The sequence below is a fragment of the Bombina bombina genome, chromosome 7, assembly GCF_027579735.1.
Source record: "Bombina bombina isolate aBomBom1 chromosome 7, aBomBom1.pri, whole genome shotgun sequence".
Classification (NCBI taxonomy): domain Eukaryota; kingdom Metazoa; phylum Chordata; class Amphibia; order Anura; family Bombinatoridae; genus Bombina; species Bombina bombina.
In genome coordinates this window covers 473,799,581-473,821,714 of record NC_069505.1, presented here as the reverse complement: position 1 = coordinate 473,821,714, position 22,134 = coordinate 473,799,581, and the positions used below count along the sequence as shown (strand labels likewise).

The window sequence follows — 22,134 nt, the reverse complement described above, 5'->3', positions numbered from 1 at the left end:
GAATAGATTATGAAAGTATATTGTATATGCATAACTAAATATTTAAAATAAACTATCAAGGTGTCCCTTTACTTGAACAAATAAACATATACTTTGATTTTCTGTGGGTGATAGTTTCAAGAGTAACTACACCATTGTGAAATCTGGTGCGAAATTGCAACAGGTATCTGGCATAAAAGGGACAGTAAATACCTTGTAATTACAAGACAGTTCTGTATTATTGCTATAGAATAACATATCAGCCGAGTCTTAAAAAGATACGAAACCCAAACATTTTTGCTCATGATCCAGATTGAGCATGCAATGCTAAATAACTTTCCAATTTATTTTATAACATTTGTTTAATTTTCTTTAGTATTCTTTGTTAAAGGAACAGAAATGCACTACTGGGAACTAGCTGAACATCAGGTAAGCTAATGACAAGAGGTATATATGTGCAGCCACACATTACCAGATGCTCCCAGTAGTGCATTGCTGCTCTTTAGCCTACCTAGGTATGTTTTTCAACAACAAATGCCAACAGAAAGAAAGCAAATTAGATAACAGAAGTTAAAGGGACACTAAACCCAAATCTTTTCTTTCATGATTCAGATAGAGCAGCAATTTTAAGCAGCTTTCTAATTTACTCCTATTTTAATTTGTCTTCATTCTCTTGTTATATTTATTTGAAAAGCAGGTATTTAAGCTTAAAGGGCCACTGTAAGTAAATATTTTCTATGCCTGTTACTAACTAACTACCCCAAATACGCTTTTTATCAATAGCATTTCATTAACGTATCTCTACCGTATATCAGAAATCTTGTCTGCAAATTTAATTGTTTTCCAAACCCACTCCGAGGGTATCCTTTGCTCTGTACCAATCCGTTTACAATACCCAGGTTTCAAAATGGTGCTTTAAACACAAAGTTATTGGTTTAAGTATTTTGAACACACAGTGCTGAAAATAGTGGGCAGGATAACGTGACATCATCGGCGAATACAAGATATAACTTTTAGAACGTTATGAAACTTCGTTTTGGAGAAAATATAGGTCAGTAGGTTTTAATTAATGTTTATTAACTTTAATATGTTAGTTGTTTAGCTTAAAAATTATAACAGAAAGTAATCCTTTAAGAGCCTGCCCATTTTTGGTTCAGAACCTGGGTAGCGCTTGCTAATTGGTGACTAAATGTAGCCACCAATCAGCAAGTGCTACCCAGGTGCTGAACCAAAAAGGGGCAGGGTATTAAGCTTACATACCTGCTTTTTCAAATAAAGATAACAAGAGAATCAACTTTTTACTGCAGCTATTCTCCAGTAGTCAAACTTCACCCACCATTTGCATTATTTGGAAAAGCCAATTTGGGCTTTATTCCTCAGACATCAAGGCTAGCCACTGTCATAAAGTTAGTATAAAGTGTTTTGTAGCTGTTATCCACTAAAGACAATTAGGGACAGATATGAAGCAGATTTAGCCTTGAGAAGTCAGCAAGGTGCATTCCGTGTTCTGATAATTAGACATTGCTCAACTTTTATTTCTAAAGTACATGAGAAAGCAGTAACCATTACTAGTATTTCATCTGTCACTGCCAGAAACAGGCAAAATGTCCCATGCAGCCTTCCAAAAGGATTTAATTAGAAGAAAAAATATATAATCTGGCTTTTTTTATGATGGTCCTTCTTTTAAACAATTATATATTAGTTTCCAGAAATTAACAGCAAGGCATGATTGTTAACAACGATGGCAGATAATATAAAGGCCTGTTTATGAGATTCCAATATAATCCTAATGGAGTCACTGAATCTCTTTCTACACTAGAACACAGTGATACTGTCATTGTTAATGTCTGTCCACTGCCACATTTATCACCCATAAAGACTGATCAAATATGCTCTTCCTACATGCTGTTCTGCATTATATCACAGTGCCATACAAATAAACACAGATATTTGCAATAATAGCATCCAACAGAGTTTATTTATTTTTTATATTTAGTTTACCCTTGAAACAATAAAAAACAAAAACAGTCACTTTTTTGTTTAATAACTTTAATTAACTGTTTGATTGCAAGGGTTATGTCAACAATTACTGTTACCTTTGAATATATAAAAAATTAGCCCCATTTTAAAACTACATATTAAAACTGCATAATACATGATTTTTTTTATATATATAGATTTACTGTGTGTGTGTTTGTGTGTGTAGAGCTGCGCATCTTCACCTGTCTCACGATTCGATTCGATTACGATTATCATCGTAACGATTCAATACGATTCGATTCTACGATGCATCGCGATGCATCGCGATGCATCACGATTACTGCACTATTTCTGCCCAATTTTTAAATTTTTCAGAAAAAAAAATTCAAGAAGTCAAAGTATTGAAATAAACTCTTTTTTTATTTTATTAGCTCAAAAAAGTACACTCTTCCTGTGGCAAAGTCTGAACACAGCAGACAACAACAGTTTATAGAACAGTAAATACTAAATGGCAATTGTTGTATTGGTTTGGAAACAATATTATGGCATCAAACTGTAGTTACAGAGTACGTAGTGTAAAAAGTGCAGTGCTCACAGTGTACTTCTTCAGTAAAAGAAAATATTTAAATGTATATATTATATATAGTAAGTACACTATACACTTGTAAAGAAACATGAACAACAAATAAATGTCTAACCTATCTATGTTGGTTTTAATTTAATTTCTTTACTTACTTAGTAATAATAATATAATAGACACATTAAATTAAAACCCAAATAGATAGGTTAAGCTTAAGTTACCACCATAATACCTTATTTGTGTGAAAATTGTCCTCAGAAAACAAAACATAAATCCCTTATAGGTACAAAATTACAGGTGCAGTCCACTGTGCCTTCATGACTGTCAATTTGTGGCAAACAAACATCACGTGAAGAATCTGGAACACAACACACAGCACAGAGTGTGCACACAACACACATGTGATTGTGACATATACAATTAGTTTACACACAGTTACAGACTTACAATAGTACTAGAGAGAGAGAGATTTAAAACAAGTAGCATTGAACTGAACTACTATAACTACAGTTTCTTCTTGATGATAATATTATCTTTATGGGATCACAAATATAATTAGTTAGTTATTAGTTACTGTTAAAGCAGTACTACACACAACTTAACACAGTGACTGAGTCTGTCACTGAACAGTACACAGCAGTCACACACAAACAAACAATACATAAAAAAGGACACAGAGAAAGAAGGGATGGAGGACAAAGTTCTGCGGTACGAGGGCTTTGTTAGTGACGTGCTTCAGCGGGATCTTTTGCGGGTCCTAGAGAATCGAGATGCTATATATGAGAAAATTAGCCAATACTTGCAGCTGAAGAATGTCATTGAGAGACTACAGGAGGTGGGTTCTGAACCACTCGAAACTCAGGTGGACCTGGGAAGCAACTTCTTTGTGAACGCCCAGGTGTGAGTGACCTATGTTTTTGCTATTGAGATTATTTTTTTTACCTTATATTTTAATATATGAGTCTCTCCTTCACATACAGAACTCAACATAGTGAGGTAAACATCTCTCAAGGTAAATATTGTGTTTCTAAAATTCTTAGAGGGACCTCGCCGTACTGACGAATCTTCTTAAACCATCTCGCCTGTGCGGAGAACTTAAAGTAATCTAGTCCCGGGGGCGGAGCCAACCGGGCATCTGAGCGGTCGCACATAGATAGAGCTCTGCTCATATAACTCAATTGCCTACATACTGGATCGCTCAGAAACGCCTAAAATTTCGTAAAATAATAGCCTAACTCTTTAGGACACATATTGAGAGATTTGAGGAGGAAGAAAAGAGCAGAGGGGACTCTATGTTATCCTATAACTCTTGCAGCTCTCACATGATACACTAGAGGAGCGGCAATCTTAACAGCTAAGTTTTGAAAAATGGAGCCGTTCGCATTTGTTTCAGCCTTGCAGGACCTACTAACTGCACATCATGCGAGACTCTGGGAATCAGTGGAAGGACTTTGCTCACCTGTCCGGGACCCATCGGGCTCAGATTCCCTCCTAGCTGGGATGTCTGCTGAGTTTGATCGGCTGAGTCCTGTGTGTAACCTCGAGACAGTATCGGAAGAACCAAAGCAGCCATCACTATCCATAAAGGAAGCCACATGGTGCACTCACGAATCAGACAATGGGGCTCACTTTACTCTGCACTCTGACCTGGCCCTGCTACAGGGTCATTATGTTGAGGTGAGACCCACAAAATTGCCGCTACGCACCTCTAGCCTCTTACTGCTTACCTGCCCCACTGAGAATTTGCTCAACGATCCCTTTGCTGAAATGAGGTTACTGGTGGATTCTTCAGCTCTAAGAGTGAGATTGGGAGTGGGCTGAGCGGACTGCCAGCGGTGTCTCCAGAGCAGATTTGTCACGCAAAATCTACAGCATAGCTTTGGCACATCGCTTTGATCCCAGAGTTCTCTGACTTCTTTTGGAACTGCTTTATGTGTTATAACCTTTGAAAGATGGCAGTACAGCAAGCTGAAGTCCTTCCCCAATTATTTACTCCTTACACTTTTCTATTTTATCGCCCCAAACATCTGCCTCATTTACGGTGCATAGACAGGCTAATGACTATGTTTCTGGTTAAAATACATTACTGTAGCTGCACTATGTTTGTTTGTGCCAACCTTAATTGTCCTAAAAGTTCCACATATGTTGTATGTAGAAAGTTACCCTAATAGTTTTACAATTGTCATGTACAGCAAGTTGTCATGTTAGTTGACACTGTTTATACGCCAAATACCCTCTAAACCTGAGCCATACTGCAGATCTATACACCAAGCATACCTATCGCTAATCAGCAAGCACTATCTCATAATCTCATTGCTACTTCTGGAGGTCCACAGAATAGCTAGTACTAGCTCATACTAAGTAGGTGCTACATTTGGTTTAGTTTTGGGGCAGACTCTGTTTAAAAGCTGGCTATAGCTGAGTGAGTTATTAGAGGTACATGCTTTTTATTGTTTTGTTTTTTATGTATTTAATTATTTTTTATACTAACTAGCAGCTACTCTATTTTACACTCCTGACCGTTGCATTTTCGATGTAAATGTATATTTTGTGATGGAAAGTGTAATTACCACTTTAAGCCACCGGAGGGGAGTAGAGGTTTAATTATGCTTTTTGTGCACGTTTTAATGGGACTGCTGCCTTTGTTACTTTACCGTTCTCTCCTACCCTACTTGCAGGGTCCAGCACTTGACATCTCATAGTGTCACTAGTGTCTTATACCTAGCAGCTAATCTTGTATGTAGTTAAAGAGCTCACTCTAGCCTAATAGATGCATAGTTCCTTTTTAAGGGGAAAAAAAATAAAAAATGGGGAAAAAAAAAGGGGGAAAAAAAAAAAAAAACTAAGCCACCCTGCAAACTTCTTGTGAAGCTCACACATGAACTAGAGTCATAACTGTGCAATGACTGCTCTATATGGCCATCTTGATTCTGCTATAACTAGGCTAATAGGGAGATAATGCATATTTTTACAGTTAACTTTGTGGCAGTAATATCTGAGTTTGCAGCAAATTTCGCCATATGTTTTGTTTAGAATAGTTTGGCACTCACCCCTTATGGTTATATGGGTGACTTTAGCTTTATCCCATAAGGCTCCACTTGTTGTATAAGTTAATATATTTTTCCCATAGCTAATTCACAGATTGGGTTAGACTTTGTTCTCTATGTATGCTAATTGTTGTTGACTCACCTCACAGTGCTCCCACGGCTAATTTGACTCCATATGTTACTACTGTCCTAAAGTTCTGGAATAACCCAGCGTAGCTCTACCCAAATACAAGTAAATGTGTGTGTGTGTCTGCGTTTGTGAACATGCATATATGCCTGTATACGTATAGTCCCATATAACATCTGGAGATATATAATTAGGAGTGGCTGTCTGGTGTTGGGAGCAGGCTCCCAACTTAGTTAAACTAATGCTAACATGTCTGCTCACGTTTACTAGGGTTAAAGAATGATTTCACATTGGAACCTACCTCATTACTCAGAGCAGCTTACATACTGGTCTCTGGGTATAGGGCCCGTACCCAGGTGACACGGTTTAAATTGGTTATAGGAGTAGATTACCAACCCACATGTGGTCTGGTTTCGATAGGCACATTTCTGCTTTGAGTCTATGAAGGTAGTATCAAAAATTAATACTGTAGACCCTCTATAATAGTCAGCCTACCCCATAGTTCTAGCTGATAGCCTCACTATTAATACTTCTTTTCTCCTAAGTTTGGAGACTTGGCACACCCTTGAACCTTAGATAAAACTTGCTCTCTACAGCACACTAACTGTTAACTGCGCACAAGTAATACCTGCCTAATCTTTATAAAGTATGTATGAACCTATTTAGGTACCTCCACTCAGTTGATATTACAGGGTTTCACTACGTACCTTATTTTTTGTTCACCCTATGGAAAATGGTTTAATTTATGTCTGTCATCTGTTTGGCATATATATATAGCTATCAATTATTGCTCTACTGTGTTATCATGCTTATCAAGAATGACAGGAAGGTCAGAGGAGGTTAACTTCTCATAGATACTTCTCCCTGGCGAACTATCTACGTCCTAGCTAACTGAGAGTCCCATAGCAACTAAATTACCACCTCCCCCCCCCACTACCAGAATGTACCGCCCCTTCTCTGGGAGGGATAACTACGCGGTTTCTCTTGCCTATACCGCATCATAGATTGTATTCCATACTTAGTTACCATACTATGTTATTTTAATTTAATTTATACTTGGCGCCTTTATTTTTTATACCATTTGAATTTAATTATTGCATAATGTCTACATACTCTAGCATAATATTACAGCAGTTAACTGGCGCTTACAGTATTCATATCCCATGGCACACTACATGTCAACCTATTCTAGATTCCCTCTAATTTCTATCTTGGGTTTTGTGTGTTGTTCATATAATTGTAAAAAAAAAAGGTTCCAATTCTTCCATAGTATTGCCTATGTTGTAAAACGTATTTATTAAGATGGAAGCAGTATATTTGAAATGTACCATTTATGTTTCCTCTGTATTATATTACCTTGCATATGTTGTATTGTTTTCAGCACAACCTTAATAAAAATCTTTTAAAAAAAAAAAAAAAAAAAAAGGACACAGACATCAAGGAGTAAATCATGGTGAAGAAAGGGTGGCACGCCACTCACCTGAGGTGTGTGTGCTTTATTTTTGTATTGTGCTGTTGTGTGTGTGTGTGCTGTACTGTCTGTGTAGTGTACAGTATATTTGTGATCCAATAAAGATTTACTCAAGGTTTACTCAAGGCTTTTCCTTCCCCTATAGTGGTTTGGCTTCAGTCTCACTCTCTGCATAGTGCACTCATAGACAGTTAGACAGTCACACTCACTACTACTCAGACACTAGAGACACAGTGGGACATCCGACACACACACAAACAAAAACATTCAAAGGCACCACAGCCACCCAGTCAGCCACAGTCACACTCACACTCATAGACACTTAGACACTGGGACAGACACACAATCACATACAAACAAAAACATTCAAAGGCAGTTAATACACTCATCTCACACACACTCATAGAGAATGAGATACATACAAACTTTTCAAACTGGCACTCACTCACTCACAGACACACTCACACACTCATAAAGAGACAGTTAGACACTGCAGTACACACATTGTTATTGTTAACTGGTTGGTTATATTCGGTTAACCCCTATTAATAATCCCTTATGCAGTGTGCACTATGCACTCACTGCATTGCAAACAATACAGGGGTGTGCTGTAAACAATAGCACAACATCTACAAAACAGAGCACTTCCTGATTTGGCAAACATCACAGTAACACTAGAAGTAGTAATAGACATTATACAACAAGTAGCATTGAACTACTAGATTTACTAACTTTGATTATCTTTATGGGATCACAAATATATTGTTACACAACACACAAACAGTCACAGTCACACACAGTCAAACAATACCAAAAAAAACACACATCATAAAAAGAGTGAATCATGGTGAAGGGTGACACTGACACGCACACATGAGGTGTGTGCAGTTGTGTGTTGTTTCTTTTGTATTGTTTGTGTGTGTGTGTGACTGTGACAGAGTGACGTGGTCGGTCGTGTCGTGTAGTGTACTAGTATATTTTGTGATCCAACAAAGATTTACTCAAGGTTTTAAGCTTCATTTTTCAAAAAGCTATATAACAGTAACAAATATAAAATAACTTAACAGTAGTCTGCACTGGGCAGTGGGGCACACAGCACTTTCTTCTGGATGTGCCAAAAAACATTAAATATTAATATTATAAACCTGAATCACTACTCAGAATTATGGAATATGTAGGTTTTTCTGTAAGAACACTAGTTGATCCACATGCTCTGGTTTGAGGGTGCTTCTTTTTGCCGTTACCACATCTCCTGCAGTGGAGAAAACCCGCTCTGCAGACACGCTTGTACCTGGGATACACAAGTATCGCTTTGACAAATGAGAGAGGAGGGGAAATATGACCTCATGTACATGCCACCATTTCAAAGGGTCTTCAGTGAGAGGCAGAGATGGGGCTTTACAATATTTCTCTATTTCCTCTTCAGCCTTGGCATAGGGGGTCTTGGGTTCTATTGTACCTTCAGTGTCAGTGAAAGACTGTCCCAGCAAAGTCATGAGCAGCGATGTGGACTTTCTTTTGGGAGGAGAAGGGTTATCCTCCTCGATGGCTGATTCTTCTTCCAGAGTTTCTTTTCCCTCAGGCAGTGGCACTTCATCCACGTTTGTCCTCCTAGATGTAACTGTACTAGTACACTCAATCTGTGTTTGAACAAAAGAATAGAAAAAATAGCATTCATTATTACCTCGAGCAGCCAGCCAGCTAATGCTATGTGTGTGCTCAGAGAGACAGTAATGCATAAATAAATGCATGCAACAGCTCACATCTATTAGGAAGGACTCGGGAGTGGACGGAGGAGGAGGAAAGTTGACTGACTGTGGCGTTTTCAAACTGACTTATATAATAAACCTTGTACTCATTAAACTAGCTACTAATCAAGCTACTGCAGTGATAGCTAAGCCTATTTTGTATGGATGATGGTATGTTTTATGTTTATTTTCAATTTATAAATTTTTCAAGAAACATGATGCAATTAAAATTACCTCCAAGGATGCAGCCTCCTCAGTCACTCCTCTGTATATCTCCAATCTCTCCTCCTCTGTGAGAATAAAAGGCAGTCCCTTAAAACGAGGATCCAGGGCAGAGGCTGTATAAAGTATCTTCTTCTCTGCCTCACTGCTGTACCTCTTCAGGAGATCTGTTTTGATGGCATTCTTGATCTCATGGATCATGGGTGTGTCTCCCATGGTGTCTGTCATGTTCTGGAGCAGTTGTGCATTTAGAGGGGCAATGAGAGAAACAGTTGGATTGCGCTCTTCTGACATCAGTGTGGTTGCATCTTTCATTGGCTTTAATGCACTCACAGCATCCTCTGCATTTGACACATCTGTTTCGTTGAGAGTGCAGAGATCTGACTCACTTTTTCTGACTTCTGGAGACAACAATGTGGCACAGATTGCAGGTTGCTGTTCTAGGAACCTCTCGACCATGTCATATGAGCTGTTCCACCTTGTTGTCACATCAGTTATCAGCTTATGATTCTTCAGGCCAAGACATTTCTGTTTTTCTTTCAGACAGTGGTTTGCTGTAGTGCTGCGGTGAAAAAATGTTGATATTCGTCGCACTCTGCCTAAAAGCCTGGAGAGCGTGGCCACTTTCAGCGCCCGCTGGGATGCGAGATTCAGTGTATGGGCGAAGCACTTTACATGAGGGAATTTTCCAACTTGAGCAGCAACAATCATGTTCGAAGCATTGTCGGTCACAAGCACTACAGATTTATCGGACAGCTGCCATTCTTCCACGACACGAGACAGTAGCTCCGCCAGATGAGAACCCGTGTGAGACTCATAAACTGCTCTCGTTTGCAGCACATGCGACAAGATCTTCCAGTCCTTGCTAATGTAATGTGCAGTTACTGTTACATAAGACTCCGTCGTGACTGAAGTCCATGAATCACACGTTAGTGCGACTCGACTGGCTTGGCTCATTGATGCAATTACCTGAGCTTTTGTTTCTTGGTAGAGTGCAGGTATAACGTTTTCTGTTAAGTGATTGCGTGACGGGATCTTATAACGTGGCTCTAGTGTCTTCAACAGGTTGCGAAACCCAAGGTTTTCCACAACAGAGTAAGGCCATAGGTCCTTCGCTATGAAAGTTGCCACAGCTTTGGTTATTCTCTTCCCTTTTTCAGAGTTGGGTGGCAAAGTTGACAGCATTGCATCAATTCTTGGCTGATGAGCTTCAGCTAGTCTTGTTATTTCCTTGGCAGTGGCACTGGCGGCAGCGGCAGGGGTTAGCATCTCAGAGTGAAAACGTCTAACGTGATTTCTCAAGTTAGTAGTATTCCCTAGGTATTTAATTTTTGTGTGACAGGCTTTACAAACCGCGTGTGTCTTCTCCAATTCGTGCTTTCCAGTATGTTCATAAAATCCAAAATGTGCCCAGATGCTTGCTTTTAAAATGCTAGGTGCATTTTTTATCTCTCTATCTTTTTTGTCTCCCTCTGTCATTTTAGCATGACATGTACATATGTGACGGATGATGTTGTTGTCAACGTCAAACTCCGTCAGTGTTAAAAAAAAAAAGAAAATACACTAAGTTCCAGTTGTCAAAATGTCAAGCCGCAAATGTAAAATCAACAAGTACTAGTAACTTCAACTACTTTGCCAATGCCATACATTTTGCGAACATACATTTTAAAACAAATTGCATTGTGATAATTGCAGGGGACATCACTCACTCACTGACACTGTAAGTTACTGTAATATATTACACACTTAAAGGTGCAAAAACCCAAACATTTACTTTCATGATTCAGATAGAGAATACAATTTTAAATAAACATCATAACTAACTTCTATTATTTAATTTGCTTCATACTTCTCAGATATCGTTTGTTGATGACATATTAGCAATGCATTGCACAGCACACACATTACTTACTAAGTATATAATACTTTGTGCACAAGGAGGAGGCTATGCATTTCAACAAAGGATAAGCAAATTATATAATAGGGAAAGTTGTTTAAAATTGCATGCACTTTCTTGAATTAATATATTATTAAAATATTAGAACTTCAGACCAGGCCATCCATCCATGTGAAAAACATGTAGATAATAGATACAGATTAGACTAATAGAGACATTATTAGACAATAATAGTATACTATATTTATTTATAATACATTTTTTATATATGCAAATTATGCAATATTATTCAATAATGCAGCAATTAATTATGCAGCAGCCTGAGCCTCAGTCAGCTCAGCATACTACGTTAAGTAAATAAGGCAAGTATTTAATTGTTACCCCTTATTGTGTAATAAATGTAATTGTGTACCCCTTATTGATTTGCTCTTTAAGTAAGTTAATAATTAGTTTACCTATGGCAAGTAGTAGGCAGTTGAGGCAATAGGCAGGCATGGCAATGGCAATTATGGCATGGCATTGGCAAAATGTACAACGTTTTGGTAACTATTAACTAAACAAACAGTTAGTTAGTCTAATTCTCACCATAGGTCTCCTCCTCTGTCTCCCACAAAATAAAAATGAGCCCGCCGTGTAGCTGTAGTATACCGCCGTGTACCATCATCAATCTCAGGCAACACACTCCTGCTTTGCTCCTACTGCGTAACTTCGGCACTTCAAGAGACCGCCCATGGAGCGCCCATGTTGCTTTATTGGGTGACGTGACGTCAGTGACGTCAAAACGATGTACCGCGCACTTTCGCGCACTTTCTTTTACTTTTCCTGGAGGCTGGTCACGTGGGTAACGTTAATCGATTATCGCGTCTCAGCGCATCGATGCAGAATCGTTTCATGCCGCATCGCGATGCATCGTCAAAACGATTATTTTTGACAGGCCTAGTGTGTGTGTATATATATATATATATATATATATATACACATACAGTATACACAAATGTTCTTCAATTGGCAATATAATGAAATTCTGGCAAGCAAGTAGTTAAAAAGACCATAAGTTTGTGACTGCTGAGCAAGAACTACTAAAGCACAAAACAATAAACCCTGTTTAACTTGTTATATCTCCCTCACCATCTGAGTGTGAAACAGGATAGGGGGTTAAAAGAATAAGATCCAAGCAGCCCAGCATAAGTATGGCCCAAGAAAGGGAGGGGGAATGTTAGATTATCAGTGCTTAGGGTGATTTCAAAGGCTCCCCTTCAAAAATAAACATTTTTAACTTACTGAGTTTTCGTTAGGCTGACCTACACTTCAGTACGTTTTGAAGTTCAGGTTAGTGACTGTACTCAGAATCAGATTATGTGCACTGGTGGTGATATGTAGACTATTTTCTGCTAAGTACCTTTTATTCACCTGATGATACAGCTGCTGTAGTGTATCATCAGGTGAATAAATAAAAGGTACTTAGCAGAAAATAGTCTACATATCACCACCAGTGCACATTATCTGATTCTGAGTACAGTCACTAACCTGAACTTCAAAACGTACTGAAGTGAACTGGTCACTGAGCCACTCTGGTAACGGTTAGAATAGAGCACAGTTCACACTGCATACAACCGCAGTCGGCACCTGGCACACTGATGACTTGGTCACCATCACTCACAATGTCAACTTGCGACAGTCGACAGAGACACTCACCTGACACTCTGAGAGTCTGACCCCACGCCAGCCTGAGAGGCCTGAGCCACCACGCACCTCCTGACTTCCTGACACACCGACCGTTGACACTTCAAGACACACACAACTGAGTGAGTCTGACTCTGACTGAGTGATGACAGTGACCATGTGACGAGCAGCGCTGAGCTGATGACTGGGTCTGGCTAGGGCTAGGCTATGCTGGGCAGTGGGCACTGTCTAACTGAGAGTCACTCTGACGCACGTGATAGACGCTCAATCTGCGCCTCACATATTTCCCGCCCGGCAGTAGTCAGCCTAGAGTCAGACATGCTCATATCTGATTGGCTGAGGGGCAGGCAGGGCTCCCGAGGCTTGAAGAGACAAGCCTCCGGTGGGAGCAGTATGGGCCGCAAAAGAGATTGCATTAGCTCTTATTCGCCACTAGGTGACAGTCTCTAGCTGCCCATACAACAAAATACATTCATATTGCGCAATAGAAGGGTAGCTGGCCTCTACTTTCTTGCTCAATATGAATGTAATTACTTAATACTACGGGTTTTTTTAAACATAAAAGTAAATACACTACTGAATTTGGTGGGGGGGTAGAGGGGGTCACTTTTGTTTGGGGAAAAAAAGATTTTTTTTTTTTTATTATTAATAAAGGCTGTAATACACCACATTGGCCAGGGGAGGCCCTGCCTCCTATGAGTGCACGTCACTGGGCAGAACCAGTCCCTGTATCAGCGCTGAATGAGTTGTGTGTGTTTCAGTTGCCTAGAAATTGTGTGACAGAACCAGTCCTTGTGTCAGTGCTGAATGAGTTGTGTGTGTTTCAGGTGCCTATAAAGTGTGTGACAGAAAAAGTCCCTGTGTCAGTGCTGAATGAGTTGTGTGTGTTTCAGGTGCCTATAAAGTGTGTGACAGAACCAGTCCCTGTGTCAGCGCTGAATGAGTTGTGTGTGTTTCAGGTGCCTATAAAATTTGTGACAGAACCAGTCCCTGTGTCAGCGCTGAATGAGCTGTGTGTGTGTTTCAGGTGCCTATAAAGTGTGTGACAGAACCAGTCCCTGTGTCAGCGCTGAATGAGTTGTGTGTGTGTGTTTCAGGTGCCTATAAAGTGTGTGACAGAACCAGTCCCTGTGTCAGCGCTGAATGAGTTGTGTGTGTGTGTTTCAGGTGCCTATAAAGTGTGTGACAGAACCAGTCCCTGTGTCAGCACTGAATGAGTTGTGTGTGTTTCAGGTGCCTATAAAGTGTGTGACAGAACCAGTCCCTGTGTCAGCGCTGAATGAGTTGTGTGTGTGTGTGTGTTTCAGGTGCCTATAAAGTGTGTGACAGAACCAGTCCCTGTATCAGCGCTGAATGAGTTGTGTGTGTTTCAGGTGCCTATAAAGTGTGTGACAGAACCAGTGCCTGTGTCAGCGCTGAATGAGTTGTGTGTGTTTCAGGTGCCTATAAAGTGTGTGACAGAACCAGTCCCTGTATCAGCGCTGAATAAGTTGTGTGTGTGTTTCAGGTGCCTATAAAGTTTGTGACAGAACCAGTCTCTGTGTCAGCGCTGAATGAGTTGTGTGTGTTTCAGGTGCCTATAAAGTGTGTGACAGAACCAGTCCCTGTGTCAGTGCTGAATGAGTTGTGTGTGTGTTTCAGGTGCCTATAAAGTGTGTGACAGAACCAGTCCCTGTGTCAGCACTGAATGAGTTGTGTGTGTGTGTGTGTGTGTGTTTCAGGTGCCTATAAAGTGTGTGACAGAACCAGTCCTTGTGTCAGAGCTGAAGGAGTTGTGTGTGTTTCAGGTGCCTATAAAGTGTGTGACAGAGCCAGTCCCTGTGTCAGCGCTGAATGAGTTGTGTGTGTGTGTGTGTGTTTCAGGTGCCTATAAAGTGTGTGACAGAACCAGTCCCTGTGTCAGTGCTGAATGAGTTGTGTGTGTTTCAGGTGCCTATAAAGTGTGTGACAGAACCAGTCCCTGTGTCAGCGCTGAATAAGTTGTGTTTGTGTTTCAGGTGCCTATAAAGTTTGTGACAGAACCAGTCTCTGTGTCAGCGCTGAATGAGTTGTGTGTGTTTCAGGTGCCTATAAAGTGTGTGACAGAACCAGTCCCTGTGTCAGTGCTGAATGATTTGTGTGTGTGTTTCAGGTGCCTATAAAGTGTGTGACAGAACCAGTCCCTGTGTCAGCACTGAATGAGTTGTGTGTGTGTGTGTTTCAGGTGCCTATAAAGTGTGTGACAGAACCAGTACCTGTGTCAGCGCTGAATGAGTTGTGTGTGTGTGTTTCAGGTGCTTATAAAGTGTGTGACAGAACCAGTACCTGTGTCAGCGCTGAATGAGTTGTGTGTGTTTCAGGTGCCTATAAAGTGTGTGACAGAACCAGTCCCTGTGTCAGCACTGAATGAGTTGTGTGTGTTTCAGGTGCCTATAAAGTGTGTGACAGAACCAGTCCCTGTGTCAGCGCTTAATGAGTTGTGTGAGTGTTTCAGGTGCCTATAAAGTGTGTAACAGAACCAGTCCCTATGTCAGTGCTGAATGAGTTGTGTGTGTGCTTCAGGTGCCTATAAAGTGTGTGACAGAACCAGTCCCTGTGTCAGCGCTGAATGAGTTGTGTGTATTTCAGGTGCCTATAAAGTGTGTGACAGAACCAGTCCCTGTGTCAGCGCTGAATGAGTTGTGTGTATTTCAGGGGCCTATAAAGTGTGTGACAGAACCAGTCCCTGTGTCAGCACTGAATGAGTTGTGTGTGTGTTTCAGGGGCCTATAAAGTGTGTGACAGAACCAGTCCCTGTGTCAGCACTGAATGAGTTGTGTGTGTATTTCAGGTGCCTATAAAGTGTGTGACAGAACCAGTCCCTGTGTCAGCACTGAATGAGTTGTGTGTGTGTGTTTCAAGGGCCTATAAAGTGTGTGACAGAACCAGTCCCAGTGTCTGCGCTGAATAAGTTGTGTGTGTTTCAGGTTCCTATAAAGTGTGATGATGTTGCCGTGTATTTCTCTATGGAGGAGTGGGATTATATAGAGGGACACAAAGAGCTTTACAAGGACTCTATGATGGAGAAGACACTAAGGACTATTGATATCTCAGGAAACAAGAGCTCAGGTAACACTGTGTAGTAATAAATATCTCACATATACTACAAAAGTGAAAGATAACGTCACCAGTGAATCCGTGACATGTAAACGTTAGCATATTTATACAACTTTTTTTTTTTTCTTGAAAAAACTACCAGGAAATGCATATTTCATTACTAGGTTTTGATACAGACAGCTTTGTTAATTGTGAAAAATACGTTTCTGGAAGGTTCAGCTCAGGACCATCTGTTTTTTAAAAAAAAGAAAAAAATAGAATTAATTTTAAGAAGTTTGCATGTTCTTTTAACAAAATAAACGAATTGTGTTCTCTATTAAAACAATCAGGTCTTAGTGATGACAATCTAGACGCGGCAGCACACGCAGAACTTGTACAGAATATTCAGCCAGTGGAGACCCCATCAGACGTCTCTGCAGGTAACGGACCTACGGCAGAAGCTGCTGTTAGTCATTTTCACAATTTGAAATAATTCAATCCTCATCAATAATTATGTTACTGAGGCACCTCAAGTCAAACAAATGAGTGATAAAATATCGGATAATACCCTATTTAAGGACTTAGTCTTTATTTTATCTCTGAGCGATCAGCACAGGAGCACATACACATGGTGCCAGCCTAGGGGCACATCAAGCTTCTGGTTGTTGTATAGGCATGATGAGGGCATTTGCTTGTCATTCAAGCTTGTGCACTAAATATGCACTAAATATACACACCAGCATAAGCCTTTTATAAGTTTAGCAGATTATAATATTGACTGGATCTTCTCTGACAACTCACTTGTTTTTTTAACAGATTACACAAACACGCCCTCTCTTCCCTTCTCTCTCACCCCCTGCTTCATGTAAATGGTACACACACATGCCCTCTCTTCCCTTCTCTCTCTCACCCTCTGCTTCATGTAAATGGTACACACACATGCCCTCTCTTCCCTTCTCTCTCTCACCCTCTGCTTCATGTAAATGGTACACACACATGCCCTCTCTTCACTTCTCTCTCACCCCCTGCTTCATGTAAATTATACACACACATGCCCTCTCTTCCCTTCTCTCTCACCCTCTGCTTCATGTAAATGGTACACACACATGCCCTCTCTTCCCTTCTCTCTCACCCTCTGTATCATGTAAATGGTACACACACATGCCCTTTCTTCCCTTCTCTCTCTCACCCTCTGTATCATGTAAATGATACACACACACATGCCCTCTCTTCCCTTCTTTCTCAACCTCTGCTTCATGTAACTGATACACACACATGCCCTCTCTTCCCTTCTCTCTCACTTTCTGCTTCATGTAACTGATACACACACATGCCCTCTCTTCCCTTCTCTCTCACTTTCTGCTTCATGTAAATGATACACACACATGCCCTCTCTTCCCTTCTCTCTCACTTTCTGCTTCATGTAAATGATACACACACACACACACACACACTAGTGCCCTCTCTTCCCTTCTCTCTCACCCTCTGCTCATGTAAATAATACACACACATGCGCTCTCTTCCCTTCTCTCTCACCCTCTGCTCATGTAAATAATACACACACATGCCCTCTCTTCCCTTCTCTCACACCCTCTGCTTCATGTAAATTATACGCATACGTGCTCTCTCTTCCCTTCTCTCTCACCCTCTGTATCATGTAAATGGTACACACACGTGCCCTCTCTTCCCTTCTCTCTCACTCTCTGTATCATGTAAATGGTACACACACATGCCCTCTCTTCCCTTCTCTCTCACCCTCTGCTTCATGTAAATGATACACACACATGCCCTCTCTTCCATTCTCTCTCACCCTCTGTATCATGTAAATGATACACACACATGCCCTCTTTTCCCTTCTCTTTCACCCTCTGTATCATGTAAATGGTACACACACATGCCCTCTCTTCCCTTCTTTCTCACCCTCTGTATCATGTAAATGATACACACACATGCCCTCTCTTCTCTCTCACCCTCTCCTTCATGTAAATGGTACACACACATGCCCTCTCTTCCCTTCTCTCTCACCCTCTGTATCATGTAAATGATACACACACATGCCCTCTCTTCCCTTCTCTCTCACCCTCTGTATCATGTAAATGATACACACACATGCCCTCTCTTCCCTTCTCTCTCACCCTCTGTATCATGTAAATGATACACACACATGCCCTCTCTTCCCATCTCTCTCACCCTCTGCTTCATGTAAATGGTACACACACATGCCCTCTCTTCCCTTCTCTCTCACCCTCTGCTCATGTAAATGATACACACATGCCCTCTCTTCCCTTCTCTCTCACCCTCTGCTCATGTAAATGATACACACATGCCCTCTCTTCTCTCTCACCCTCTGCTTCATGTAAATGATACACATACACATGCCCTCTCTTCTCTTCTCTCTCACCCTCTGCTTCATGTAATTGATACACACACATGCCCTCTCTTCCCTACTCTCTCACCCTCTGCTTCATGTAAATGATACACACACATGCCCTCTCTTCCCTTCTCTCTCACCTTCTGCTACTGTAAATGGTACACAAACATGCGCTCTCTTCTCTCTCACCCTCTGCTTCATGTAAATGGTACACACACATGCCCTCTCTTCCCTTCTCTCTCACCCTCTGTATCATGTAAATGGTACACACACATGCCCTCTCTTCCCTTCTCTCTCACCCCCTGCTTCATGTAAATGGTACACATACACATGCCCTCTCTTCCCTTCTCTCTCTCACCCTCTGCTTCATGTAAATGGTACACACACATGCCCTCTCTTCCCTTCTCTCTCTCACCCTCTGCTTCATGTAAATGGTACACACACATGCCCTCTCTTCCCTTCTCTCTCTCACCCTCTGCTTCATGTAAATGGTACACACACATGCCCTCTCTTCCCTTCTCTCTCACCCCCTGCTTCATGTAAATTATACACACACATGCCCTCTCTTCCCTTCTCTCTCACCCTCTGCTTCATGTAAATGGTACACACACATGCCCTCTCTTCCCTTCTCTCTCACCCTCTGTATCATGTAAATGATACACACACATGCCCTCTCTTCCCTTCTCTCTCACCCTCTGTATCATGTAAATGGTACACACACATGCCCTTTCTTCCCTTCTCTCTCTCACCCTCTGTATCATGTAAATGATACACACACACATGCCCTCTCTTCCCTTCTTTCTCAACCTCTGCTTCATGTAACTGATACACACACATGCCCTCTCTTCCCTTCTCTCTCACTTTCTGCTTCATGTAACTGATACACACACATGCCCTCTCTTCCCTTCTCTCTCACTTTCTGCTTCATGTAAATGATACACACACATGCCCTCTCTTCCCTTCTCTCTCACCCCCTGCTTCATGTAAATTATACACACACATGCCCTCTCTTCCCTTCTCTCTCACCCTCTGCTTCATGTAAATGGTACACACACATGCCCTCTCTTCCCTTCTCTCTCACCCTCTGTATCATGTAAATGGTACACACACATGCCCTTTCTTCCCTTCTCTCTCACCCTCTGTATCATGTAAATGGTACACACACATGCCCTCTCTTCTCTTCTCTCTCACCCTCTGCTTCATGTAAATGATACACACACATGCCCTCTCTTCCCTTCTCTCTCACTTTCTGCTTCATGTAAATGGTACACACACATGCCCTCTCTTCCCTTCTCTCACACCCTCTGCTTCATGTAAATTATACGCATACGTGCTCTCTCTTCCCTTCTCTCTCACCCTCTGTATCATGTAAATGGTACACACACGTGCCCTCTCTTCCCTTCTCTCTCACTCTCTGTATCATGTAAATGGTACACACACATGCCCTCTCTTCCCTTCTCTCTCACCCTCTGTATCATGTAAATGGTACACACACACATGCCCTCTCTTCCCTTCTCTCTCACCCTCTACTTCATGTAAATTATACACACACATACCCTCTCTTCCCTTCTCTCTCACCCCCTGTATCATGTAAATGATACACACACATGCCCTCTCTTCCCTTCTCTCTCACCGTCTGCTCATGTAAATGATATACACACATGCCCTCTCTTCCCTTCTATCTCACCCTCTGCTTCATGTAAATGATACACACACGTGCCCTCTCTTCTCTTCTCTCTCACCCTCTGCTTCATGTAAATGATACACACACATGCCCTCTCTTCCCTTCTCTTTCACCCTCTGTATCATGTAAATGATACACACACATGCCCTCTCTTCCCTACTCTCTCACCCTCTGCTTCATGTAAATGATACACACACACATGCCCTCTCTTCCCTTCTCTCATACTCTGCTTCATGTAAATGATACACACATGCCCTCTCTTCCCTTCTCTCTCACCCTCTGTATCATGTAAATGGTACACACACATGCCCTCTCTTCCCTTCTCTCTCACCCTCTGCTCGTGTAAATGGTACACACACATGCCCTGTCTTCCCTTCTCTCTCACCCTCTACTCATGTAATTGATACACACACATGCCCTCTCTTCCCTTCTCTCTCACCCTCTGCTTCATGTAAATGGTACACACACATGCCCTCTCTTCCCTTCTCTCTCACCCTCTGTATCATGTAAATGGTACACACACATGCCCTCTCTTCCCTTCTCTCTCTCCCTCTGTATCATGTAAATGGTACACGCACACATGCCCTCTCTTCCCTACTCTCTCACCCTCTGCTTCATGTAAATGATACACATACACATGCCCTCTCTTCTCTTCTCTCTCACCCTCTGCTTCATGTAATTGATACACACACACATGCCCTCTCTTCCCTACTCTCTCACCCTCTGCTTCATGTAAATGGTACACACACACATGCCCTCTCTTCCCTTCTCTCATACTCTGCTTCATGTAAATGATACACACACATGCCCTCTCTTCCATTCTCTCTCACCCTCTGTATCATGTAAATGATACACACACATGCCCTCTTTTCCCTTCTCTTTCACCCTCTGTATCATGTAAATGGTACACACACATGCCCTCTCTTCCCTTCTTTCTCACCCTCTGTATCATGTAAATGATACACACACATGCCCTCTCTTCTCTCTCACCCTCTCCTTCATGTAAATGGTACACACACAAGCCCTCTCTTCCCTTCTCTCTCACCCTCTGTATCATGTAAATGATACACACACATGCCCTCTCTTCCCTTCTCTCTCACCCTCTGCTTCATGTAAATGGTACACACACATGCCCTCTCTGTCCTTCTCTCTCACCCTCTGTATCATGTAAATGGAACACACACACACATGCCCTCTCTTCCCTTCTCTCTCACCCTCTGCTTCATGTAAATGATACACACACATGCCCTCTCTTCCCTTCTCTCTCACCCTCTGTATCATGTAAATGATACACACACATGCCCTCTCTTCTCTCTCACCCTCTGCTTCATGTAAATGATACACATACACATGCCCTCTCTTCTCTTCTCTCTCACCCTCTGCTTCATGTAATTGATACACACACATGCCCTCTCTTCCCTACTCTCTCACCCTCTGCTTCATGTAAATGATACACACACACTTGCCCTCTCTTCCCTTCTCTCATACTCTGCTTCATGTAAATGATACACACACATGCCCTCTCTTCTCTTCTCTCTCACCCTCTGCTTCATGTAATTGATACACACACATGCCCTCTCTTCCCTTCTCTCTCACCTTCTGCTACTGTAAATGGTACACAAACATGCGCTCTCTTCTCTCTCACCCTCTGCTTCATGTAAATGGTACACACACATGCCCTCTCTTCCCTTCTCTCTCACCCTCTGTATCATGTAAATGGTACACACACATGCCCTCTCTTCCCTTCTCTCTCACCCTCTGTATCATGTAAATGGTACACACACATGCCCTCTCTTCCCTTCTCTCTCACCCTCTGCTTCATGTAAATGGTACACACACATGCCCTCTCTTCCCTTCTCTCTCACCCTCTGTATCATGTAAATGGTACACACACATGCCCTCTCTTCCCTTCTCTCTCACCCCCTGCTTCATGTAAATGGTACACACACATGCCCTCTCTTCCCTTCTCTCTCACCCTCTGTATCATGTAAATGGTACACACACATGCCCTCTCTTCCCTTCTCTCTCACCCTCTGTATCATGTAAATGGTACACACACATGCCCTCTCTTCCCTTCTCTCTCACCCTCTGCTTCATGTAAATGGTACACACACACATGCCCTCTCTTCCCTTCTCTCTCACCCTCTGCTTCATGTAAATGGTACACACACATGCCCTCTCTTCCCTTCTCTTTCATCCTCTGTATCATGTAAATGGTACACACACACATGCCCTCTCTTCCCTTCTCTCTCACCCCCTGTATCATGTAAATGGTACACACACACATGCCC

General features: G+C 41.7%; 1 protein-coding gene across 1 annotated transcript in view; it reads left to right on the top strand.

Annotated features, from left to right (window-relative positions):
* LOC128666766 (oocyte zinc finger protein XlCOF7.1-like) overlaps positions 1–22,134 on the top strand; it is a 68,987-nt gene that overhangs the window by 10,549 nt on the left and 36,304 nt on the right. Inside the window, exons 4-5 of the mRNA XM_053721550.1 lie at positions 15,680–15,821; positions 16,139–16,228. Of these exons, the coding sequence (XP_053577525.1) occupies positions 15,680–15,821; positions 16,139–16,228 (232 nt within the window). The remainder of the gene's footprint in view (positions 1–15,679; positions 15,822–16,138; positions 16,229–22,134) is intronic.